Source organism: Theropithecus gelada, chromosome 10 (genome assembly GCF_003255815.1).
Source record: "Theropithecus gelada isolate Dixy chromosome 10, Tgel_1.0, whole genome shotgun sequence".
Taxonomy (NCBI): domain Eukaryota; kingdom Metazoa; phylum Chordata; class Mammalia; order Primates; family Cercopithecidae; genus Theropithecus; species Theropithecus gelada.
Genome location: NC_037678.1, coordinates 13,277,773 through 13,303,601, shown reverse-complemented (window position 1 = coordinate 13,303,601; position 25,829 = coordinate 13,277,773). Strand labels below are relative to the sequence as shown.

General features: G+C 55.3%; 1 protein-coding gene across 4 annotated transcripts in view; it reads left to right on the top strand.

The window, feature by feature from the left end:
* CYTH4 (cytohesin 4) overlaps nt 1–25,575 on the top strand; it is a 32,755-nt gene extending 7,180 nt beyond the window's left edge. Inside the window, exons 1-13 of one of the 4 annotated variants that reach the window (XM_025398932.1) lie at nt 2,202–2,761; nt 4,682–4,746; nt 5,940–6,006; nt 7,825–7,943; nt 9,475–9,555; nt 11,205–11,317; nt 13,557–13,705; nt 19,412–19,523; nt 20,564–20,566; nt 21,242–21,318; nt 21,710–21,781; nt 22,252–22,406; nt 23,666–25,568. In XM_025398932.1, the coding sequence (XP_025254717.1) occupies nt 2,651–2,761; nt 4,682–4,746; nt 5,940–6,006; nt 7,825–7,943; nt 9,475–9,555; nt 11,205–11,317; nt 13,557–13,705; nt 19,412–19,523; nt 20,564–20,566; nt 21,242–21,318; nt 21,710–21,781; nt 22,252–22,406; nt 23,666–23,738 (1,197 nt within the window). In that variant the 5' untranslated portion in view covers nt 2,202–2,650 and the 3' untranslated portion in view covers nt 23,739–25,568. Of the gene's footprint in view, nt 1–2,201; nt 2,762–4,681; nt 4,747–5,939; nt 6,007–7,824; nt 7,944–9,474; nt 9,556–11,204; nt 11,318–13,556; nt 13,706–19,411; nt 19,524–20,563; nt 20,567–21,241; nt 21,319–21,709; nt 21,782–22,251; nt 22,407–23,665 lie in introns of those variants that run through there. The other 3 variants (XM_025398934.1, XM_025398935.1, XM_025398933.1) reach the window with 3 other exon arrangements.
* The last annotated feature ends 254 nt before the right edge of the window (nt 25,576–25,829 follow it).

Genomic DNA, 25,829 nt, shown 5'->3' with positions numbered 1-25,829 from the left:
CTACTGGAGCCCTCTGTCTCTGCTCGCACCTGCTCCTGGATGTACCACTCACAAAGGGTTACTATTGGTCTCGCTTGACCTTCTGACTTAGTGGGTCAGATGGAGCCATCTGGGCTACTTAGTTACATGATGTTCTGCAAGCTGGCACTCTATCTCTACCAGGACCCGGTGCCATTCCAGGAACTGTTTTCTGCATAGTATATAATTCTCTGCTAAAAGGAAGCAGCTGGAAGAAGCAGGCCATCCTCCCAACTGGGGAAGTGCTTGGGAATGTGACGAGGGCCATTGCTCCTGCATCCATTAGGTCTCAAGAGTGGCATCCACACCTGACATTCCCCTCAGGATATAGTTTTTTGTTTACTCTCTTCACTGTGGGGACAATGGGTCAGCTTCATGAATTTTCCAATAGCTATTCCCACTACAATGATTCTGACCCTGTGGGCCAAGGCACCAATATGGGGTCAAGAACCAAGGATGTTCATTCCAATTCTACATCCGTAGACCAGGAAAGTGGCCATGAATCAAGCAGACCCCTAGTGAGCTGGACCTGGCCAAGACTTCATTTATCACCTGGTCTCTATGCACCCCCACTCAAATGTGGCTTTGAAGACACTTCAGTCTTGAGCGCTGATGTCAACTTGGACCCTGTGTCCAACAATCCTCAGAATGTTTGGGTATTCCCCTTTCCCCCACATACAGTTACTGGAGTTAATGGCCACAGGTGTTTTTAGGGAAGAACCAGGGAGTCATTGCCATATATACTTGCCACAGTGTTGCAGGACTCTACCTTTGGGACCCAGCCTCTCCTTCAGTCCCAAGGTTCTGGATCTGAAAACTGGGGCAGGTCCTGAAACCAGGCAAGCGGTCTTGGCTTTTTATTGCAGGGCCTGCCCTTGGTCGGGGGGACTCCTGGGTGAGGCACCTCCCTTTGGCTGAGGCTAGTTCCTGGGGAGGGAGTCAGCTGGGAGCCATCAGCAGGCTTTCCTCCCAGCAGCTGGGGGAATGGTGCCTTGGTCCTGAAGAGGAGGGTGGATGCAGACAGCACCCATTGTACGCATGTTGGACTCAGCATATGTTGGATTCTTGCTGGGTGTTTGACAAAGTTTAGCTCTTTCCTTGCTGAAAGCTGCCCTCTGAGGCAAGGGTTATGGTTCATATTCCACAGATGAAGATGCTGTATTAGATATATGTCAGGTTTAGCTGCTTAAAGAGACTCAGAATAACAGTGACCGAAACGTTCTCAAAACTGATTTCTCTCTCGTTGAAAAGTTCAGATGGATAGGTGGTCCAGGTGAATATGATGAGTCTTCTCCACACCACTGCCTGGGGACCTGGGCTCCATCTAGCCTGGTGTCCTGCCATCTCCATATGGGGCTTCAATCTCAACATCCACAATGCCTGCTTAGTCATGAGAGGGAGAAGTAGGGAAAGGGAGCATTCAACATTCCCTCTGCATTCTTTTGGGGGAAATGATGTCTATCCTTGTAAAACTTTTAAGAAATGCAGCCAGGCACTTCCCGACACTGGAACTTGAAGGTCAGCGAGGATCTGGGCAGGCAGACAGGAGAAGGCATGCCAGAGTACAGGAGCTGCCTGGGCAAACACAGGGAAGTGGGACCGAGTCCTGGATGGCTCTGGGACAGAGAGGAGCTGGCAGGCTGGACTGGCAGGCTCTTGTTGGGAATGGCAGGGAATAAGTCTCACCGCCAAGGCTGGAGAGGTTGTAGAGTCCCCAGGCCCAGGATGAGGACTCTCTGAGTAATAGGGAGGCCATATTACTCAGAGAAGGAGAGTGTTGTGGGTGAAACTGAAGCCACCAGGAAGCATGAAGATAGGACAGCTGACCTAGTTGTGGGCATCATCATAGCACCTTGCATAGAATGCCAGCACATACAAATCTTATTTAATTTATTCATTTCCAAGTGGAGATGAAAGAGCACAGGCTTTGGAGTCAGCCCAATTCAAGGTCCCATCCTGGCTCAGTGACCACTTCCCTGTGGGACCTTGGTTGAGTCACCTCACCTCTCTGAGCCTCAGTATCTGGGCGCAGGGACTACCAAATATCCCCCAAATCCAGCCTCCCCATTTTACATAGTAAGGACATCAGGACCACCCTGACACAGGCTCATTTCCCAGCCTCCCTTGCAGCTAGGTGTGGCCACATGACTGCATTCTGGCCAATGGGATGTGAGGAAAATGGTATGCCACTTCCTGGTTGTTCAAATAAATAAGTGAATAAATAATGAGCCCGTGAGTCAGTGGAGGAGGGGATTCAAGTTCCGGGGAAGGAATGCATGCCTTCAGCAAGTGTTTAACTGAGTGCTTACGACGGGTCAGACTTTTTCTCGGTGCTGGGGACACAGCAGTGAGCAAAAGAATAGAACAGCTGAACTGTCACGGAGCCAAGAGTCTAACAGGAGGGACAGAAAAGATAAAAGGAAACAAGATCCTTTCGGGGGGTGTCTATCCAGGGGGTGGGAGAAACAGGAAGCAGGGCAGGAGGGGAGGGAGCAGGGGCTGCTTTAGACAGGGCAGTCAGGGGAGGCCTCCTGGAGGAGGTGGGCCTCTGTGAAGAGGGCAAATCCTGGGTTTCTGGAGGGAAGGAGGCCCTGCAGAAGTGAGGGCAAGTGGGTGTGGCTGCAGCCAAGTGATGGGGAAGGCCGGTTGTCTCTCTGTAGAGCCCGCGGAGCTGAGCAGCGGGGAGACAGAAGAGTTGCAGAGGATCAAGTGGCACCGGAAGCAGCTCCTGGAGGACATCCAGGTGAGCGCACACCCGTGTCCACACACGCTTGCACACATGTCCATGCCCACACACGCCACGCTGCATGCGCCCATAAGCAGACACTTCTGCACGCTTGCACACGCCTCACCAGCTCCTGCTGGTCAGACAGTGTGGCCAACTCTGGCCCATATCAGCCTTGTTCCCAGTGCCAGGAGCATGGAGAACAGCAAGACTGCAGACAGACACCCTGAGACCCAGGGAGGACCAGGAGAGCCGGGGAGGGAGGCAGCGATCCAATTAGGCACCCACTGTGTGCCCAGCCCCATCCCGGCCTTTACTCGCTTTGTCACAGGACAGGCACTGACCCCAGTGGTGAGGCTTCAGCCAGGTCTCATCCCTGCAGAGTGTAGACCACCTGGTCATGATAACTCCCAGTATGTGCCCGGCACTTACCACTTCACCAATCAGACTCAGACGTCAGCTCATCTAGGTTTCGGCAGATTCTGAGACAGGCTGGGTTCTGTTCCTGGAACGTGCCTTGCTCAGCCCTGCCCCTGGGCCTTTGCACTTGCAGTCTCATCTGCCTGGGCTGCAGCGGCTGTACCCACCCCCACTCCCATGCACATAAACTTAGGATTTCAGTGAGGAATGAAGGCACAAAATTATTCACTCAGCTGGTGTTTTATTGAGCACCTACTATGTGCCAGGCTTTCTCTACCTTGCTCCGATGGTGCTCTGCATGGTCATTGCCCTACGACCACCCATGATCCCAACCCCACCAGACTATGCCCTCCATGAACACAGAGCCGAGGTCTGTCTTGCCCACCACTGCATCCCCCGCCTGCAGGGTGCAGCATTAATAGGTGCTCAGTTAATACTTGCAAATAAATCCCCATTGTATTTGTGGGGCAACCACTCAGTGGCTCTGCCAAGATGGCATGAACAGGAGCTGACAGGGCTCAGACACAGGCTCCCAAGTCCCATGCTGGCCTTGAGTCTCAGGACAAGCCCCTGGAGCCAGCCCCTCACCAGCACCCCACAGATCCTGGGGAGAAGGGCTGGGTGCCTCTTGGGAGTGCCTGCCAGGGGCTCATGCTGCTGTCCTGCAGGGGGTGCTGGTGGTTGACAGGGGAAGGTGTTAGGGGGTCCCCTCTGCCACTGGGTGCCTCCTGCAGGGTCAAGATGAAATGGGCTTGGGGTCGAGCTGGGGGAAGCACAGGTTTGGAGTCAGACGGTGGGCATGTCGTGTCATCTCTCTACGCCTCAGTGTCTTCTGTAAAGTCCAGGGGAATTGCAAAGTCCCTGGAGAAAGGGCCTATGCTGCCTGTGCGTGGTGTCCCCATAGTACCTGGCAGGCATGTAGCGGGCACTTCGTCAAGGGTGAGCAACAGACTAAGTGGAGGAAAGCCAGAGAGAAGCTGGGGCAGAAGCTGAGGAAGCAGTAGGGAGCCATGGGAGGGATTTGAGCAGGGGAATGGCCGGCTCCATGCAGTGCTCCAGAAAGACACCAGCCGGGGGAGGCAGGCAGGGTGGAGGCGGGCAGGGTGGAGGCGGGCAGGGTGGAGGTGGGCAGGGGGGAGGTGGGCAGCAGGGAGGCTGGCTTGTCGGGTAGGCTCAGCTGGAGAGCAGACTTCATGGCTGCAGAGGGGAGAGATGGGAAGGTTGGAAATAGGATGGGCAAGGGGTGGGGGCTTGGGGGTTCCCCCTCCCCAAGGCAAGTGGAGGCATGGGTGCAGACAGAAGTGATAGTTTAGCATGGGACTTTGAAATTATGAGACATCGAGGGAGGGGACCTGTCCATGGAGGGCCCCTCAGACTGGGGACTCAGGACAGAGGTCAGGGAGAGGGGCCAGGTTTGAGAGTCACGCCCAGGGCCAGGAGTGGTCACTAGGGTCTTAAACCCCCGGGATTCTGGCCTCCACCCCTGACTCTCCCTGTCCTGCCCCTGCCACCCCACAGAAGCTGAAGGATGAGATCGCAGATGTGTTTGCCCAAATCGACTGCTTCGAGAGCGCGGAGGAGAGGTGAGGGGCGTGGGTGGGGACCCCCAGAAACTGCCAGGGTTGCTTCCCAAGGATGTCATACACCTTGAATGAGCAGGGGCCACCCCCGATCCCTGGGCCTGGTGAAATCAGGGATTGGCCCGGGAGTAGGAGGCAGCAACGAGACCAGAACATGGTGACCCAGGCCCCATCCCAGCCTGGGTCCCTGCTTCCAGGCTGACCCTCTCTTGAGAGACACTGCGTCCTCCCCTCCCCCAACCCAAAGTCTCTCCTGACCCACTGTGGTCCAGCCCCGGATGATCACTGGCCACATCCATCCTGGGATGGGCAAGGAGAAGGGAAGCTCAGCCCCAAGGGCAAGGACAAGGAAGCCCAGGGCCCCACGAGGACAGGAGCCTGGCCCCACCCCACCCCTCTCACCACTAACCCGGAGCCGGCCACTCCCACCGCCTCTATGGAAAATTCTCACTGTTTTGTGACCTGGGACAGATCCTGTCCCTCTCTGGGTCTCAGTTTCCCCATTTGTGTAACAAGAAGGTTGGTTGCTACACGGTCTCCTAGGGTCCCAGGGCCTAGGAATTTCCCCTCCTCCGCCTGCCACCCGTTAGGTCTCCACCTGTCCAGCCTCCTCCCCTCCCCCAGCAACACATGCACACAGACACACACACACATACATGCACACACACACACAAGTGGCCATTTCTCCAGCTCCCTTGTTCCAGCCACAACAATAACAAATAACACACCTACGCCTCACTGTTTTAGGTGCTTTAACCTCTCAACAACGCTGGGAGGCAGGTGGTGTCACCTCCATTTTATAGATGAGGAAACTGAGGCCCAGAGAGAGGAAATGACTCCACCAAAGCAGCCCATCTCGGATTCGCATCCAGGAGCCTGGCTCTGGCGCCTGCGCGCTCAGCCCTTGCTCCTCCCCCGGTTTCTTGCACAGGGCCCCTCCTCCGCGGCAGCTCCGGGGTCCTGAGAGCTGCTAAATGCCCGTGCTGGGCCCATCAGAGGAGTCAGCTGCAGAGTTCTGGGAGGAGCCAGGCCTTGCACTTCTCTCTCCCCCATAGATGGTTCCCAGGCAGGACCTGGGGGCCCCACTTGGAGGTCCCTAGCGGGTATGGGCTCCTGCTGAGGCAAGGGTCCTTGGGGAGTGGAGAGGGTAATTCAGGGTCCTGGTGCAGCCTAAGCTGACGTCCTCATGTCCACAGCCGGATGGCCCAGAAGGAGAAGGAGCTGTGCACTGGACGCAAGAAGTTCAACATGGACCCTGCAAAGGTAGGCGGCTGTGGAGGGCCCGGGCCACAGGGTATGGGGACTGCATGGGAGCACCTGGCCAGTGTCCTCTCACTCCCCTCAGCTGACAAGACCCCTTTCCAGAGGAGGAAGCTGGGCCCAGCAGAGCTGAGCATCTTGTCCAGTGCCCCATGGCCAGCTGTGGCTGGGGGCCCCGTCTACTCTGAGGCATAAGCGCCCCGGAGCAGGAGGAGCCAGGAGCATGGAGGAGGCCATGATATCCGTGCACTTGGCCTAGTCCCTTCCTCACTCCGGGCCTCCATTTCCTTCTCCATGAATGTGGCTTGGGACAGTGGAGCCCTTGGATCTGGGACTCAGGCTCCAGAAGCAACTTCCAGCCCTGGGCTCAGGGAAGGCCAGTCCTGCGGTCCCACCACCCACCCCTCTGCTAGCAGGAGCAGCAGCTCAGGGCTGGGTTCCCTCGCTCCCCCACACCACTCCCAAGCCCCCTGGCCTCAGAGCAACCCCAGCCCCACCCCTCACCCCGCCAGGTAGCAGCTGGGCTTCCTTTTCTGAAAGGACAGAGACAGAAGGAAACCGCAGGCAGATACACCGAGGTGGAGTCAGGGCAGCCAGCAGAGAGCACCAAGCTGGGGTCCCTGGAAATTTCTTGCTCTGGCTTAGAAGGCTCCTTGTCAGCATCACAGGCCCAAAGTGTTATAACCATTCACCTCTCATGGCCACAGACCTTTGGACTCCTGCCCCCATCCACAGAGACCCCTGCAGGCTCACACTCTCACCCCACCCAGCACCCGGGGTGTCCTCTGTATCCTCTGCCTGTCACTCGGCCCTCGTGGCCCGTGCCCACCTTCCAGCAGTGGAACACAGGGGAATCTTCACGGAGAGCCAGAGACCCTAACCTCCAACTCCTAAAACTAGGATGACAAACTCTGAGTGCCTCGGGGGTGAGGAGACATGTTTGTGATATTGTCAAATCCGAAAAGCAGATTTAAATGCAACAGGCATGGTCTGAGCCCATTTTCATACAGAAAGGGGAGGAAGGTCACCACAATGGAAGCTGTCTGCCTCCGAGCGGTAAGGCCCGGGCAATTTCCTCCCCTTTGGATTGAGATGGTTTTTTTCTAAGTTTTATACAATAGACATAGATTACTTGTGTGAAAGAATGAAATGCTATTTTTAAATAATATGAGTTTTAGGGGAACAAAAGAAATGGCTGAATCATTGAATCTCAGAATTACAAATTCCTAGAATCACTGAAGCATATAATCAAAGAATGTCAGACTGAAGGGGACCCTGGGGAGTACCTGGCATGAACCTGGTTCATGGCAGGAAGGGTGACTTTTTTTTTTTTGAGGCGGAGTCTCGCTCTGTCCTCCAGGCTGGAGTGTAGTGGCCGGATCTCAGCTCACTGCAAGCTCCGCCTCCCGGGTTCACACCATTCTCCTGCCTCAGCCTCCCGAGTAGCTGGGACTACAGGCGCCCGGCACCTCGCCCCGCTAGTTTTTTGTATTTTTTTTTAATAGAGACGGGGTTTCACCGTGTTAGCCAGGATGATCTCGATCTCCTGACCTCGTGATCCGCCCATCTCGGCCTCCCAAAGTGCTGGGATTACAGGCTTGAGCCACCGCGCCCGGCCTGAATTTCTTTGCACGCCTCCAGGGATGGGGAACTCACCACCTCACAAAGGCAGCCCCTGTGAAGGAGGAGATCACAACTTCCCAGAACAGACTGTGCCAACACCAGAATGCCAGGCTCCAGAGCTCTGGCCACGGGAGCTCCTTCCTCCCTTCCCCCTCCCAGGCCTGCTTCCGTGCAGCAGCTTCTCTGTACCCCCTCCAGGGTATCCAGTATTTCATTGAGCACAAGCTGCTGACCCCCGACATCCAGGACATCGCACGGTTCCTGTATAAAGGCGAGGGCCTCAACAAGACAGCCATTGGTACCTACTTGGGGGAGAGGTAAGAAGGAGTGGAGCCTAAGGGAGGCAGGAAATGAAGGTGTGCAGCTGTGTACAGGTGTGTGAATGTACAGGTGAGAGGATGAATTATGGTAGGAAAGTCATTACTCCTAGGGCTTGAGGGGCTCAGGGATCATCCCCTCCAGATTCTGAGTCAAAGCCTGACTGCCTTCATTCATTTAGTAATGTATTCAACAAATACATGTTGCTTAGGGTCTACTGTGTTCCAGGCACCATCCTAAGCCCTGGGTGTACACCAGTGAATAAGACAGACAAAACTCTCGTCCTCAGAGGTCCACACTAATGGGAGAGACAGGTCTCAATAGGTGCAAAATATGTTAGAGAATGATAAGCTCTGTGGAATACAAATCAAGCATGGAAGGGAAGTCAGAAATGCCGGGGACCGGCCAGGCATGGTGGCTCACACCTGTAATCCCAGCACTTTGGGAGGCCGAGGCGGGTGGATCACGAGGTCAGGAGTTGGAGACCAGCCTGGCCAACATGGTGAAACCCCCGTCTCTACTAAGAATACAAAAATTAGCCAGATGTGGTGGCGGGTGCCTGTAGTCCCAGTTACTCAGGAGGCTGAAGTAGGGGAATCACTTGAACCTGGGAGTCGGAGGTTGCAGTGAACTAAGATCGTGCCATTGCACTCCAGCCTGGGCAACAGATGGAGACTGAGACTCCATCTCGGAAAAGAAAGAGAGAGAGAGAGAGAGAGAGAGAGGGAGGGAGGGAGGGAGGAAAGAAGACACTCTGGGGACCATAGGTTGGGGGCCGTGATTTAGAATAATGTGGGCAGGAAGCGTCTCATGGACATTTGACCAAATCAGTACAGACAAGTGGGGGAGGAGCAGTCCAGGAGCAGCAAGGGCAAAGGCCCTGGGGTCAGAAACAGGCTCAAGAATCTAGACTGGATGGGAGGAGAGAGGGAGGATATAGTGGATGAGGAGGTGAGGATCTGTGAGAGGGCTCTGGGCAAAGGACTGGTCTGAGGGGCGGGCAAGGGGATAGGGGTGAAGCTGGACCAGGGAGTCAACAGCCCTCTCCCCAGCTCCCAAGGACACCCCTCCCTCCTGGGGTGAGCAGGGCATGCAGATGGTGAGAAGGGCAACTTCCTGCTTCAGGAGCTGAGGAGAGGGAGGAGATGGGGGAGGTCAGTTTCTCTCCCTTGTACAGATGAGGAAGCTGGGACTGGGAAGGTCAAGTGGCTTCTGCAAGGTCGCCAGGTGGGAAGTTATAGGAAATGAGGAAGGCCTGGACTGAGGGCAGGCCGCTGCAAAGCCAGGGCTCCCCTCCCGGGCCAGACCAGCGCTGGTGAACAGTGAAGGTGTGTGTTTCTGCATGGGAGGACAAGGGTGTGCCCTCGGGGTGTGATACGGGTGGGACAGATGTGAACACACCAGATGGCAGCTGGACCCCAGAAGGACAGATGTCTCTCTCCTCTCCCTCCCCTACTTCAACCCCCTCCAGGAGGTGGGGGCCAGCCAGTATCCGAGTGTGTCTCACCCTCCCTTCCGCCCCCTCCCCAGGGACCCCGTCAACCTGCAGGTCCTCCAGGCCTTCGTGGACTGCCATGAGTTCGCCAACCTCAACCTCGTCCAGGCCCTCAGGTGAGTAGTCCTGGAGCAGGGTCCCGGCCCTCAAGAGTGGCACAGCCCCAGTGGCTGGGGGTGTCGCGATCCACACAGCTAACAGCACAAAGGGTTGGGAGCAAAGAAGAGGAGGCGAGGAACAAGAATGACAAGAATGATAGTATTGCCTCACAGAGCTGAGGTGGACCGCCTGGGAAAGGGCCTACTTCCTTGCAAATGCTGCCTTCTTGCTACGTTAGAATTCTATCACGCCCGTATTTAATCATTCTAATCATTATTACTTTATGACGGTCATTCTCCTACTTTTTGGATTAGTGCATGTTTTATTTATTTTATAAGACTGCTTGGTAGGTATTCCATGTATTATTACTTATTAGCTTCTAATTAGGGTACCATTGTTGGTACTCATTTTTACAACTACAGAGGCAGTACAATTATCAGTTTGAAGCACAAACTTTTGAGCCAGACTATACAATTTAAATGCCAGCTCTGCTGCTCACCCCCATGTGACGTTGAGTAAGCCATACACACGCACAAAATACAAAAATTAGCCAGGCATGGTGGCAGGCACCTGTAATCCCAGCTGCTCGGGAGGCTGAGGTGCCTGTAATCCCAGCTACTCAGGAGGCTGAGGCAGGAGAATCACCAGAACCCGGGAGGTGGAGGTTGCAGTGAGCCGAGATCACGCCACTGCACTCCAGCCTGGGCAACAGAGTGAGGCTCTGTCTCACAAAAAATAAAAAGTAAACCTCCCTGTGCCTCAGTTTCCTCATCCGTAGAATGGGGATAATAATAGTACCAACTTCATAGGGTTGTGAAGACTAAATGAGCAAGGGTTTAGAATTGGTCCACAGTAAGTGCTTAGTAAGTCTTGATGCTGCTCGAAAACTCAGATTCCGAGAAGGGGCATCTGATCTGGGCTTTGGAGGGTGAGTAGGAGTTTACAATACAGAGAAGGAAGAAGCCACCACCATCCAGTGTTCTCTAACTCCCAGCTCTTTAAGGGAGAGGGGTGGGTGACTTGGGAGTCTCCCATATTCATTCTTTCATTCATTCATTCATTCACATATTCATTCATTCATTCACATATTCATTCATTCATTCACTTATTTACTGAGCCGTTGCTAGGGGCCCAGGACTGTGTGAAGCCCACCAGGAAAGTGAGAGATACAGGCCCAGTTCCCACCCTCAGAGAACTTAGCTTGAAGCTGTGGAAACCACAAACTTCCAGAGCTAGAGGGAAGTCGAGGTTCCAAGAAAGGGAGCCCTAGCAAGGGGAAACCCCGCCTCACCCCTCCTCAACTGTGTCCCACAGCCAGATCTCAGAGCCCAAAGGCCAGGTGTGGGGAACCACAGACCCCGGGCCAGGCAAAGGCCGCCTTTCCAGCTGAGGCAGACTGGGCTGCCGTCAGTGCTGGGATTCAGATGTGCAGAGCGGGGCGTGTGCTTAGTTCCGTATTCTGCAAGAAAAGGCATTTCTTGGCTACCGCCCGCGTGCTTGGGACTCCCTGGTGCCAATCCCACTTCCCTGTGAGCCCAGATGACAGTTGCAGATTCCCCCATTTACAGGATACAGAGACTAAACCTGAGAGAGACAGGGCAGCTTGTCTGGGGCCCCTGAGAGCCCCCCACCCACTCCACTGCCTGTGGCCCCGTTTCTCCCCCAGGCAGTTCCTGTGGAGCTTCCGGCTGCCGGGCGAGGCCCAGAAGATAGACCGGATGATGGAGGCCTTTGCCACTCGATACTGCCTCTGCAACCCCGGCGTCTTCCAGTCCACAGGTGCCAGGAGGGGAGTGGGACCCAGGGCTCTAGGACCTCTTCATCATTGCCAGGCATAGATTTCACAGACCCCCTCAAGCTTCCCCCAGGTACCCAGACCCTGGCAGCCCAGACCCTTTCATGATCCCTTGCTGAGCACCAACTTCATTGCTGCTGGGTGCTTGTCTGACAGAGCTGCCTTGAGACATAGTTCTTAGGAGAGGAGGCAGGACATGATAGCACAGGATGCTAAGGCTAAGGCAGCAGCACCCCTGTCTGAGGGCAGGAGTAGGGGAATCAGCATGTCCAAGATGGCTTCTCAGAGACAGTGAGGTCTGAATGGGGTTTTGAAGGATGAATAGGAGTTTTCCAGGAGGTTAAGAGGAGAAAGGGCCTTTTTGGCAGGAGTTGCAGTAGGAACAAAGGCCCAGAAGCATGAAACGGCCTGGGCAGGGTGTAGGGGCAAAAAGGGGCATAGAAGGAGATCCACAAAGGTCAGTCCTCCATAGCCCTCTCTCCCAGGGCTAACCCAATGCCCATGTGAAGACATCCAGAGGGCAGGGTGGGTGAGGGACCATCAAGGCCAACTTGTCCTGGCCTCTTCTCTGGATCTAGTTATCATAACAATAACCAACCCTGTGTATTGAGGAATCCCTATGCACTGAGCGCTTTACACAGGCAAAATCACTCAATCATTTTTTTATTTTTTATTTTTATTTTTTATTTTATTTTATTTTGAGAGACAGAGTCTCTCTCTTTTACCCAGGCTGGAGTGCAATGGCATGATCTCAGCTCACTGCAACCTGCACCTCCCAGGTTCATGCAATTCTCCTGCCTCAGCCTCCCAAGTAGCTGGGATTATAGGTGCCCACCACCATGCCTGGCTAATTTTTTGTATTTTTAGTAGAGACGGGGTTTCACCATGTTGGACAGGCTGGTCTGGAACTCCTGACCTCAGGTGATCCACCCACCCCGGCCTCCCAAAGTGTTGGGATTACAGGCATGAGCCACCACACCCGGCCAAAGTCACTCAATCCATACATCCACCGTTTGAGGTCAGTAGTCTTCTCATCCCTCCCTGACGTATGGAATATAGCTTCAGAGAGATGAAATGACTTGTCTGCGAGCATGCCGCCTCCTGGCTGTGTCCATGGACAAACCCTCCAGCACATTTGCTCTACTTTGTGGTTAGATCTTCATTTAGTGTTTGCTTGTTTATTATCTATCACAAGTCTAAACATCCTGCAAGGGCAGGGACCCTATCAGACTCATCATCAATGACTCCCAGGCCCACCGCACAGAGTATGTACTCAATAAATAGTTGTAGGTAGGAAAGAAGGCATCTTAAAGCACCAGATTTGAATCACGGTCCAATTACTTCTTAATTTTGTTGGGCATATAGCTTAACCTCCTGTACCTCGGTTTCCTCATCTGTAGAGTGGAAGTAACAACAGGACTTGCCTCATAGGTTGGGCATGGGGATGTGAGAGCTTAGCACAGGGCAAGCACCAACAATGCTCGGTGCCACTGCCATCAGAGATAGAATCATTGATGTTCCAGAACAGGCAGTTACTTCAAAGATTAACCTCTGAATGTCAAGGATGGGGAAGCTGAAGGTCAGGGAGGTCAAGTACTTCCCAAGGTCAACCAGAGAGTTGGAGACGCAGCTGAACTTCCCTGGCTCTGGATCCAGGGCCCAAATACTTGACAAAAGACCCCGCCAGAGTAGCAATCACCTCCCTCCCCAGCCAACAGCCCAGCCCTCCCTCCTGAGCACTTGAAAGTCTGAATAATGGGAGAGGCGCTGAGGCTCAGGAGGAAGGCCAGCAAGATTACAGAGCAGCAGTGGCTCAGCCCTGAACAGCGCTGCTAATAATGAGTGTTCTCTGGGTTCCGAGAGGCAGAGAATAGAGTGGGAAGGGGGCTGAAAGGGCTCTGCGGGGAGGAAGCCCCGAGCTGAACGAAAAGGAGGATTGAAGTGGAGAGGAGGGAAGGAAGGGCAGGCCTGGCAGGGGGTCCAGCAGGAGCCGAAGCGTGGAGGTGGGAAGGGACTCAGAAAGAGAGGCTGAGGATAGTTTAAGAGGGGGTGGGGACCAGCAAGAGTGGGAGGGGAGGGGAGGCTGGGCCTCAAAGCCTAAGTCAGGGGGACAAGGTGGACCTTCGGGGACTTGCCATGGCAGATTCTGGGCCCTAGAAGGGGCTGGGGCAGAGGCAGGGAGAGTGGCCAGGGCCAGAACTGTGACTGCTCTCCCCTCCGCAGATACCTGCTACGTGCTGTCCTTCTCCATCATCATGCTCAACACCAGCCTCCACAACCCCAACGTCCGGGACAGGCCGCCTTTTGAGCGCTTTGTGTCCATGAACCGCGGCATCAACAATGGTAGTGACCTGCCTGAGGACCAACTGCGGGTGAGAGAGGCACAGCCCACCCAGCCCAGCCCGGGGAATCCAGGAGGGACCTGTCCTTAGTGGACGGCCCGGGAGGGGCTCCTCTGAGATAGACAGCCTCCAGTGAGGACTCTGCTGATGTGGCCCACCCAGGCTATTACAGTCTTGAGAGGCACCGTCACAAAGCACGTTGGTGCTGAAACCCACCTGCCCAAGAGAGGCCCCCATTTTGAGAAGGATGTCCGAGATAGACCACCCAGGAGGTCCACCCAGATTTAAGCCTTTGGGGGACTCTGGGCAGCCATTGTTCACATCTTCCCAAAAGGGTACCTCACACAGCCCAGGTCTACTTATTAGAATAGAGATTCTTAGACGTTCAGCGTGTCAGGCCTGGAAACCCTCAGTCTCTGCTCTAAGCCCTCTGTCCTTTAGAGAGGAGGAAACTGAGGTCTCCCACAAGGCCCTACTTGAGCTGGGGAGCCCAGCAGGCACCAAACCTCCAGTTGCTTCCTCAAATAGCCTGCACCCCTGCCACACCATGCCAGGCTCCGCACCCAGCACAGGGGCCACAGGGATGAATCAACCACATATGCTGCTCTGACCAAGTTCAGGGTCTGGTGGGAGGACCGTACACATGTGAATTACAAGGCTGCATGATTCATGCCGTGCTGGCTGTGGGGATGGAGCTCTGGAGACGCAGATCTGCTGTCACTGCGGCTGTCATTGCTCTGGGGGCAGGGAAGGGTGCCATCCTGGAAGTCTCCACAAAGGAGGTGACTTCTGAACTGGGCCTTGAAGGTTACATGGGAGCTTCCCAAAGAAGCTGGGAAATGAGATTTCATCAAGAAGAAGTGGCCAGAATGGAGCCGTGTCCTGGTTGGGGAAGGAGAGGTGTCCAGTGTGGCCGAGGTGTGGTATATATGCACAGTAGTGGGTGACAGGGTGGGGCCAGAGTGTCCAGGGCTTCCAATGACAGCCTCAGGAGTTTGCCTGTTTCCTCCGGGCCACAGGGAGCCAGGGGGAATTTACAAGAACAGGAAGGAGAGATTCAGAGCCTGGCTTAGGAAACATGCATGGACAAGTTCACTTCAAGGACTGGAGATGCTCCAGAGTCCCATGAGCTTCAATCTCCTCCGTGGTCAGAGTCCAGCAGGGGAGGGGCGGAGGGGGCGCGAACAGCACGTCCCGGCTCGGCACCGAGTATCCCTATACCTCCTGCCTCCAAGGCTGGGGTGGATCCTGGATCTGGAATGATTCCGGTGCCCCCTCGGTGTTTGAGAACTGCCTCACCCTTAATCCACCTCTTGCCTGGTCCCAAGAGGAGAAAGGGCATCAGAGAGGAGCCACTGCACAGCATGAGAGCGTGAAAGCTGGTTGGAGCTCAGGTCTACACCCGTCTTCCCCATTTGCCTGCTAGGTGACCTTGGGCAATGACTCACTGGAGTCGAAGCCACTATCCCCTCTGCCAGGAGAGTGGGGATAATAATACCTGCCACGGGGAGTAACTGTTTTAAATGTTACGGGCAGAGCCTGTGCCAGGTCTATAATACCTGCCCCCTGCAGGGCTCCCCAGCTAAAGTAGGGCCTGTGGCTTATGTCACTATTAAAAATAATGAATAATGAAAAAAGCCCCAGCACTTAGTAAAATGCCTGAAACATTTTAAAAGGCATTTGAACATTGGTGACTCATGTCATCTGGGGTCCTCATGGTGCTATGCGGGCACACCTTGTCTGGCAGGGAATGAGTTAATTACCTCCCAGCACTGGTCCTGCCGCTCTCCCAGGTGCCACATTATTGCCTCCAGCTCCCAGTGAGCCCTCTTCAGCATCTCCCTCCTTAGCTGTTTTTCCCAATTCCAGCCTTTTGTTAATAACAATGCACCACATTTGTATGGAACTTGTAAGTTTCTTCTCACCAGGCTTTGGGGTCTATTATCTCAATTTAGCTACAAAATCTGCCCAGGAGGCCTAGGAAGCCCTTATTATCCTCTTTGGCAGCCCAGAGAGGCAGACACAGACTAGGGGAAAGAACAGAGCACCGGAGTCAGAATCACCTCCAGCCCCGGCTACCCCACTTTCTGGTTGTGTGACCTTGGGAAAGTGGCTTGACCTCTGTGAGCCCCAGTTCATAGGATTAGTGCAGAAGTGTAAGGTGTTCAGCCAAGTGCCTGGTGTAGTCAGAGTGGCTAATCAATCCTGAAGCTTCCCACACAGGCAGCTGCGTGGATTTGGGGATCCTCTTGCCTTCTGCCTGGGCCTCACTTTCCCCATATGTGAAGCAAGGATTCAGCTTTAAGCACCTTCAGACAGTCCAAGGTCACCACTTGGCAGAAGGATTCTCCAATTTGGGCCCGTTAAGTGAGGAGGACACACAATGCTTTTAAGTGACCCAATTTGCAAAATTAAGTCTACATAGATATGACCCAAAGAGAGGTCACCCCAAGGGTACACAGACCACAAGGATGCACAGCTGGGAAAGGCTGTGGAGAGGTGCACAGTGGTAGTCGGGGGACAGGAGGGTTGAACCAACCTTGCTCTGGCCATCCAGATGGGGCAGGGGGCAGAGTTCCCAAGAAGCTCAGGGCAAAGGCACAGTGTTCAGACTCACAGGGATGGGAGGTCAAATCCCAGCTCTGCCCTTATGTCTGTGTGACCTTGGACGTGAGCCTCAGTTTCCTCATCTGCAAAGTGGGCTGATGATGCTGGCTTCATATCATTTTCTGAGAAGCTGTCAGGTGCCTGGCACTTGGCAGGCCTTGAGAAAAGCTAGGAGAGGAACCACCCACCCTGAGGGCTGTGGGAGGGGGAGCTATGGTGGAGGAGGCACAGGGGATGAGGGGACAAAGAACTCCACTCTCTGATGTCAAAGTTGGAGAAACTGAGGCCCAGACAGGGTAACAGTCTCCCAGTTTTGGGCATCTTCTGACATAGGCAGCCCTGCACCTCCTGGGTCCTTGCCCAGACCCCTCGGTCAGAATGGACTGTGGACTGGGCACAGTGCTAAGTACTTTATGTTCGTATTAAGTCATCCCATCCCCAGTTTACAGCAGAGGACACTGAGCTCCATGAGAGGTAGCTGGCCAGAGGTCTCATAGTTGGAGTCCTGATTGGAACCCATGACTGACTTCAGAGCCTATCCCTCTGCAGAGGCCATAAGGCAAGACTTGGGGATGGAGGACTTGGCTGTGCTTTCCAGCTACCAGTTACTTCCTAGCTAGGGGAATCTTAATTCATGTCACTGAAAAGATCAGAGATCGAGCTGCCTTCAGAAATGTTGGCTTCAGGCTCAGCTAGATCCAGGTGCCCAGTGACATCAGGGCCTGATCCAGTTGCCCCATCTCTCAACAACCCCCTCCTCTGTGTTAATTTCTCTCTTAAACCAGCTCTGCCCAGGAGTGGCAGAGATGGCCCGGCCTTCCTGTGCCCTCACAGTCCTCCTCCTCAGCAGTTTCAGCTAAAGTCCCAGGATTAATGCTTATTGGCTGGCTTGGGCCTGAACTGAACTCCCTGAACCGCGGCTAGCAGAATGAAATGCTCTAATCAGCCAGATGTGAGTCATTCACCCCCTCCTGGAGCCTGGGGCTGGGGACCTGTGGGTGTCAACACTGCCGAGTGACCTGAACAGAACAGAGAGGAGCAGAGACACCCCAGAGGGAAACTGGGGAGGTGGGGGTGGAGGGACACTGAGTCAGCAGGGCCACTGGAAGGAGGAGGCCCTTGCATTTCTGCACATCCACCCAGCTGGGAGAAAACAGCTGGGCCCAGGGGTTTGGCGGCAGTGCGTGCAGGGCGTTTTCTTGCAGAAGATGTTGGTGTTTACAGGGGACAGGAAATGTGGGTGGACTCAGCCATTTTCCTTGCGGGGGCAGAATGCACAGGCTGATACAGTGACCGCAGAAGCTGCTGGGTCCCCCTGTGGGTTTTGTGGCGGTCAAGACCCCCTGTGTACCCCCCTGCATAGCTCCTTGGGCTTGCAAATATCTGTCTGTGCTGACAGCTTTGTTGATGGGGCCTTCCTGTTTCAGGCCCTTGTTCAACCAGCCAGTGCCACCTGGGAATTCCCGGGGATGCATGTAGGGGATCCCCAGAGAGAAACTGGTGCCCGCTCTTCCCCACCCCCATAGCCCCACAGCCAGACTGAGCCCAGGGAAGCCATTCCCAGCCCCAGCCCTGACTCTGGACCCCTGAGCTCTGAGGTCAGAAAAGACCTTAAAGAACCAGCAAGCCCCATTTCTAAAACTTTGAGAGAATCAGACGGTATTTGGGAGAATTTTCATTTAAAATCTCAAAGAAAGCATCTGAATAGAAACATCTGAGCAGCAGCACACACAAACACAGCGAAAGGAAATGATTTCATCCTCTGAGACAACACTGCGCTTGCTTTTAATATGCAGAAATGGACAGTTTAGACTTGGAAATCTAGGCAGGTTGCTCATAGAACGCAGTATCTCATGGCAGGAGATTCAAAGCACACGGAGTGATCTGGCGCCAGCAGCCACACCTTGCCCACAGGGACCTTGCAGACCTGGCTTACTTACTTCCAGTGACATACTTACTTCCAGTGACAAAGAGCTCATTACTCTACAAGGCTGCTCCCGCACATGTCACCAGCTCTTACTGCCTGAAAGGCTTCCATGGAGAACTGCAGTCTGCTTTCTGGGAACTCCCCAGACCCTACCCTGGCCCATCCAGAATAGGTCTGCTTAGGAGAGGGGTTTCTGAGAGTCACAGCCAGCATCCCACCCTGGGCTCTCCCTCAGCTGGGCCTCTCAACATGAAGTGGCCTATATCCTCCTCCCTGGTGGCTCCTCAGTGGCCCCTCAACTCAGGGACGTCCCTGCTGCTACACCTAAGCAAGAGAGGACCCTCCTCCCATGGCTTTTGCCAAGGTTGCTGTGCCCCAGAGACAGAGACAGAGAGAGAATACGTGTGTTTGTGTGTGTCTGTGTCTGTGTGTGTAAGCATGCATGTGTGCGTGAGCATGCATGTATATATGTGTGCATGTATATTGTGAGTGTGCGTGCATGTATGTGTAAGAGTGCATGTATGTGTGCGCAAGCACGCATGTGTGTGAGCATGCATGTATATAAGTGTGCATGTATGTGTGTAAGTGTGCATGTGTGTACATGTATGAGTGTGTGTGTATGTGTGTGCATAACCATGCATGTATATGTGTGAGCATGCATGTATATGTGTGCATATATGTGTGAGAGCATGCACGCACATGTAAGTATGCATGTATATGTGTGAGCATGCATGTGTGTGTGCACTTGCGTGTGAATATGCATGCATGTGTGTGAGTGTGCACTTGTGTGTGCATGTGTGTGTGCATGTATGTGTGAGCATACATTTATATAAGTGTGCATGCATGTGTGTGAACGTGCCCGCATGTGCATGTGTGTGAGTGTGCACGTGTGTGTGTGTGTAAGCATGCATGTTTGTATATGTATGTGTTTGAGGGGCTGAGCCCTGCTCACCTGCCCTGCAGTAGCACAGAGGGAAGCATGACGGGGGTGGCGGGGAGGCAAGGCCAGGCCCGGGCTGAATGAAGGGAACCAGAGAGGGGCTCACCAAGAAAAGCCTAGGGGCCACAATAAACTAACAGGTGAGGAAAGAGTATGCCTGCAGGTGAGAGACCTGCTCAAGGCCACACAGGCCAGGCCAGGCCTAGACCTTGGACTCGGGCAGACTCACAGCCAGGTCTTTCTCTCCATTCTCTTGGGGCAGAACCTCTTCGACAGCATCAAGAGTGAGCCCTTCTCCATCCCTGAGGACGACGGCAATGACCTCACTCACACCTTCTTCAACCCAGACCGGGAGGGCTGGCTGCTCAAGCTGGGTGAGAGGCCAACAGACACACGTCGTCGCACGCACATTCACGCACGCACGGGCACACATTGTCACACACACACTCGTGCATGCATGGGCACACATCGTCACACGCACACTGATACACGCGTGAGCACACGTCGTTGCATGCACACTTATGCACGCACAGACACACGACTGACACGAGGCTCACATGCATCCTGGGGGATGGAGTTGGACAGCCTCCAGGTCTCCTGGCCCCCAGTGCAGCCGTCTGCCTGCCCCATCCATCCGTCTGTCCTGAGAATGAAGGGAGCCAGTGGAGGGGGCTGAGCTGTAAGCCGGGCAAGAGGCAGACAGACTCACTGACAAACGCTTCAGCTGCAGTTCTGTTTCTCTCTCCCCAAAGGAATGGGGAGAGAAGTCATAGCAAGAAGTACCATTTGTTCAAAACCTACTGAGCTCAGGCAAGGTGCTGGTCCCCCCTACAGCCGAACAGTAAAGTCAGGGATCTGCCTGAGGCCACACAGCCAGCCAGGGGCAGATTTGAGGGGGCAGAGGGTTAGGTGTCCCTAAGGAGGGGAGGAAGGATGACAGGATGTGGCTTAGAGGGAGGCTCCTTTCAAGCTGACTGGGGGCAGGGAGGACCTGCACCCTGCAGAGGGCAGCTGGGGTGGGTGCTGCAGTAACAGTGGCTGCACAGTCCAGCAGGGGAACCCCAGTGCCCGGCTATCTGCCCCTGCCTCCCACACACACTTCCTGAAGCCTCTCCAGCAGGGACAGCCCAGCCGGGGACAGCACCTCCAGGGCAGGTGAGGACAGATGCCTCACGTTGAAGCAGAGGTCTCAACCTGGCTCACCTCCAGCAACGTTGAGCCTCCAGAACCTTCTGTCTACCAAGCCCTGTGCCAGTCCTGCCCAGTGGCCCCAGGAGCCCCCGAGTCCTCTGACTCTCCATACCACACCCCAGTCCATCCTCCTCCAGAGCACTTGGCCTCCTGTCCTGCCCCAGCCACGTGCTGTCTGCCCCTGAGAAGCTCTATGTCATAAATCCCAACTCAGATGGGAGAGGGGGTCTCAGAGTCACACAGCCCTGGGCCCAAATCCCAGCTCCTTCACCCAAGTGCTGATGGGCAGGTTCTTCAGCCTCAGTTTCTGTAGCTGTAAGATGGGAAGAATGATCTTTGGGAGAGTTAAATGTGCAGCAAAATGGCCAAGAGTTGGGCTCTGGTACTAGGACATTGGGGTTCGAATCCCAGCTCTGCTGCTGAACCGTGGGCAGGCAATTTTACCTCTCCATGACTGTTTCCTCGTCTGTAAAATGGCGTTAACAACGGTCCTCTCTTCATACATGGTTATGAGGATTAATAAGTAATATTTTTTAAAACCTCTAGAGCAGTGCCTGGCAAATGAAGGATGAAATGCTTAGCACTAGCACAGTGCCAGGCAGGGATCAAGCTAAGGAATGAAGCAGTGGAACATGGTAGCCAGGAAGATCATTCCTAGGACCTGATCACGGAGGCCACCCAAACGCCAGCTCAAGCAGCTCCAGGGAAGCCTGGGGGTGACAGGAGCCACTAAGGTTCTTGTCTGAGAAAGGGATAGATGTGGGGGAAGGCGTGGTGGACGAGGGTTAGGGCACTCAGCTGGGGGTCCAGGGGGAAGCATCCGAGGCCCTGCCCTTCCCTGGGGGAGGTGTCAGTGACCCAGGAGGAGGACTGACCAGCTTGCTACATTGGCCTTGCGCAGGGGGCCGCGTGAAGACGTGGAAACGGCGCTGGTTCATCCTGACTGACAACTGCCTCTACTACTTCGAGTTCACCGCTGTGAGCAGGGGTCCCCTGGGCCTTCCCCTGCCCCCGCCTCTCCCCGCACAACTCCCTTCCCAACGCCCACTGAGCAGTCGACTAACACGGCTTTGGATCCTTTGAGATCACTCAGTTCCCCTCCACGCCCATTTTACAGATGGGGAAAACGGGTACACTGAGGAGGGACGGGCCAAGGTCCTAGGCAGAGCCCAGGCTTAAAGCTGGGCCTCCTAACTTCCAGCCAGAGCTCTTCACATGCTGCTTCTAACTTCCATCCCCCCATGGCTGGACAGTCTCGGAAGACGAGCACGCTCCTCTTTGAGTTTGGGGAACCCCACACATTCACGCCCTACCTTGGGCCTCAGGGTTCCACTTCCTGACCCTGACCTTCCTTCCCCTTTCCCTGTAGGACAAGGAGCCACGGGGAATCATACCCCTTGAGAACCTCTCCGTGCAGAAGGTGGATGACCCCAAGAAGCCAGTAGGTGTTCAGGCTGGGGGGCTCAGAGGCTGGAGTCACTGGGAAATTTCCTAAACAGAATGTGGGGAGAGGGCCTGAGGCTGGGCTCTCCAGGAAGCCAGGCTGTGTCCCTCACACCTTCCCTATGGCTCAGGGCCGCCTTCTCTCCCTCCTGGGCCCATGGACAGTGGGAAAAGATCAATGTCGGTCCAAGGACGTGGTTGTCCCCTGTTGTCCCACACAGCCCGACTGGGCGTAAGCACCACTCCATTCAGAACCTCAGTGAGCCCACGTGTCACATAGAGACTTTAGGGAGGATGGTAGATTCAGGAGCCTGGCACAGAGAGAGTGCTCAGTGTGGGAGGAGCAGCTCCTGCCCCTTCGCCTGTCATAGGGCTGTCACGCTGATCAGGGACACCAGCGTCTGAGCCTCCTGGAGAGCTCACCCAGCCTCCCTCTCTTCCCACCCCTGCCTGGCCACGTCTCCACAGTTCTGCCTGGAGCTCTACAACCCCAGCTGCCGAGGCCAGAAAATCAAGGCCTGCAAGACCGATGGCGACGGCAGGGTGGTGGAGGGCAAGCACGAGTCGTACCGGATCTCAGCCACCAGTGCCGAGGAGCGTGACCAGTGGATCGAGGCTATCCGGTAAGGGGTGCCCAGGTCTGGGGATGGCTTTCCATCACCTTCTAGAAGGCCCTGCTTCTTCTGGGTCTTGCTTCCTTTTCTGTAAAGGGGGCTAACTCCAGTCTCTCCCTCCTGTTTCTGGCCAGCAAACCCCTTCCTTCCACCCGTATTCCATGGGCACTTTCTGTGTGCCCAGCACCAGGCCAGGCCCCAGGACACAGGGAAGGGAGAGACCCACTGCATGGGGTTGGTGGGAGAATAGAGCAGAGTTGCACATAAAACTCTTGCCCTGCCCTTGCCTGGCACATGGTGAGTGCTCTTGTTGGCTTCACTATCCAAAGTGGCCTGGGAAGGACCTGGTGGAGGTAGAGGGACGGGCTTTCCAGATAAACTTCCAGGTAAAAGGACCCGTGTGGGCAATCAGCAGGCAGCCTATCTGCACAGCATCCCGGAGTCCAAATGAGGCTAAGCAGTATGGGAGCTGAAACTGCTGAGCATGGCAAAGCCACAGCCACTGTGGTGAAGAGCTTCGGTTTCTCCTGGGGCACTGGGGAGCCACAGACTGATAAATAGGGAGGGGTGGCTGGGTGAGGAAAGCCAAAGTGTAGGGACTGGTTCTGTGGTGCCACCAACAGGAGAGACACGAGGAAGATGCACCCGGTAAAGGGCAAGATGGCAAACCTGCTCAAGGCTTGACTCTGAGCCAGCCCAAGACATTGGCGAGGGTGAGGCCTGGTGGCCAGAGGAAGGCAGAAGTGGTTGCTGGGCAGGGGCTGTGTCCCGGGGACTTGCAGGGTCTTTTCACCTGGGCCTTGTAGTAGAATAGCCTGTGAGGCTGCCAGGCAGACCCATTCTCACCTCCCTCTTACAGATGAGGAAACTGAGGCCCAGAGATGGGAGGGACCCGCCCAGGCCACAGAACCAGGGACAGAGCAGGGTCCAACAGGCAGGTCTGCCAGCTCCACCCCAAGCTCTTCCCATTACCTTCCAAAGGTCTACAATGGGAGCCTGGCGAGGGGCCCAGAGACATTTGGGGATAGAATTCCCAAGGCTCTCAGCTCCTGATCAGAGGGCTCACCCACTCTCGCCCTGCCCATGGGACCCTGAGCTAGGCTAGCAAGGCTGGCACAGCCCTTGCTGGGGCCATCTGGCCTTTCCCCTGTGGCAGAGCAGGCTGACGCCTCCCTGGGAGTCTCATGCCCCTGACACAAGCCCTGAGAGACCAGACCCCCTTGACGGCCAGTCCAGCCCTAAAATCTTTCCTCCCACTCTCATTCTAGAGCCAGCATCACCCGTGTCCCCTTCTATGACCTGGTCTCTACTCGGAAGAAGAAGATTGCCAGCAAGCAGTGAGATTCCTGGAGGTGGCACTGGGGTCTGGTCATCCTGAGAGTCCCATCGCCTGCAGTGCCTGGAGGCCCACCTCCCACCCCAGCACACTCTTTTGGGCCACAGACATCACTGCTCTTCCCCATTACCTTGAGCTGACTCTAGTGGGGAAGGCAGAGCTCAGGAGGGTGGGTGGGAGCTGCAGCGGGCTGAGTCCAGCAATGAGGCCCCCTGGCCTGGGCACCGAGCTGCAAGCCCCTGCCCTATATGCACTACAGGAAGGGGTGATGAGAGCAGCCAGAGGAAAGCCAGCCCCAGAATGCTGGATCTTCTCTTCTCTCTGGACTTCCGTGTCCTCGGCTCTGAAGGAGCTCTCTGCACTCAGATGCTGTCAGCCCTCAACGTAGGAGGAGCCGTGGGGTCCCTAAGTGCTTCTTCTCCCTGGCAAGGCTCTTCCTTTTCAGGGGTATCTCTGCCAGCCCCTCCCCTGCCCTCAGGTCGGGCTTGACCCTCTCTGCCTAAGCAGAGCTCAGCACACACACAGCTCAAACCCACGGACAGGACCGCAGGACAGAACTCCGGGAGCACTGCCCTAGGAGCCCGGACCCCACGAGCTCAGTCCCAGCTCCACCTCTGACTCGCTGTGTGCCCTCTGCCAAGTCATGCCCAGTCTCTAGTTCTTGCAAAATTGCAGTGTTTGGACTAGAAATCTCTTGGCCCCTGCTAGCCCTGTGCCCCAGCTTTCAGCTGGAGATGGCAGCCCTTGTTTACGGAGCCGGGGCAGACCCTGGATTCAAGGTTGCTGGGGAGAGAAGAGCAGTATAGACTCCACCTTCAAGGATGTTCATTTTGAGGAGAGGAGCAGGTGGGACCCTCAAGAAAATGACGGAGAACATCCCAGACAGATGGGACTCAAGCAGGATGGGTGCTATATCCAAGAAGCCAAGAAGAGAGAGTTTTGTGCACTGTGGTTACCAGGAGGGCTGCCTGGAGGCAGTGGCTGAGCCAGCAAGTAACACAGAACTAACTCATGCTTGGAGAGGCAGAGTTTTGGCCATGGCTTTCCTTTGAGACCACTGACCAGCAGTTCCATGGTGATAAGGGGCAGACCGGCAGGTCCCAGCATCTCGAGACCCTCTGCAGCAGTATCGTCAGAGTAGAGCTGACTTCTAGTAACCGAGCAGCCAGCTCTGTCTCCAGGGAGGCCTGCCTGGAGGAGGAGTCCACTAACAGGAAACACTTCTCACCCCCTCACACAGGCGCAGGGGAGCCCCTAGAGGGAAATTCCTTGGCAGGGGAGCAGGAAATGTCGCCTCTGCCCCACTGCCAGCCTGAGTAGGCGAGGAAGCAGGGGGCTCCCCCAGAAGGAACCGCAGCTCGCGAGGCACCTCTCCTCATCCCCACCCACCCCCACATGTGCACACCTTCCGCAGGGTCAGGATGGAGTAACTGCCTTGCGAGGTGGTGAGACTCCTGTCTCTGGAGGTCTGCAAGCACCCGGTAGTGATATTGCACCAGACAAGGTCTGGGTTGGGCGTCTGCAGGAGGAGACCTTGTGGGACATTTGAGGACATCCACAGATTCTTGTCAGCCTGGGAACTAAACCCTGCCGCTGTCACCTCATTGGTCCATGAAGGAGCAGCCAGGGGTGGTGGAAGGAGCACTGGGCTAGGGGTCAGGGGTCAGAGATTCTGTCCTGCCCCAGGGATACACTGGCTACTCCCTTAGTCGACTCCCTTCCCCTCTCTGGTCCTCAGCTTCCTCCATCATGGAGGGGATGGCATCATGGATTTTCTGGGCGTAAATGGCTGTTCTGAGAGTCACTCCAAAGAGAGAATAAAACTCATGATCCAATTCGTGAGTGGGCTCTGTCCTCTCTGTGACTGCGGCTGCCACCTTGACCCCACCTGGGCCCTCCACCTCCGTCCCTGTCCCAGTGGAGGAAAGGAGGGCCAGCCAGGGAAGCTGGTCACTCAGAGGGCCCTAGGACACCATCCCCGGGACATTGGCACAGGAGCCATCACCAGGGGCTGGACAGCCAATGGGGCTTCCACAAAGCAGGGGTAGGCAAGCTGGTTCGGACAAGCCCATGGAAAGGCAAAAGAACTTTCCAGC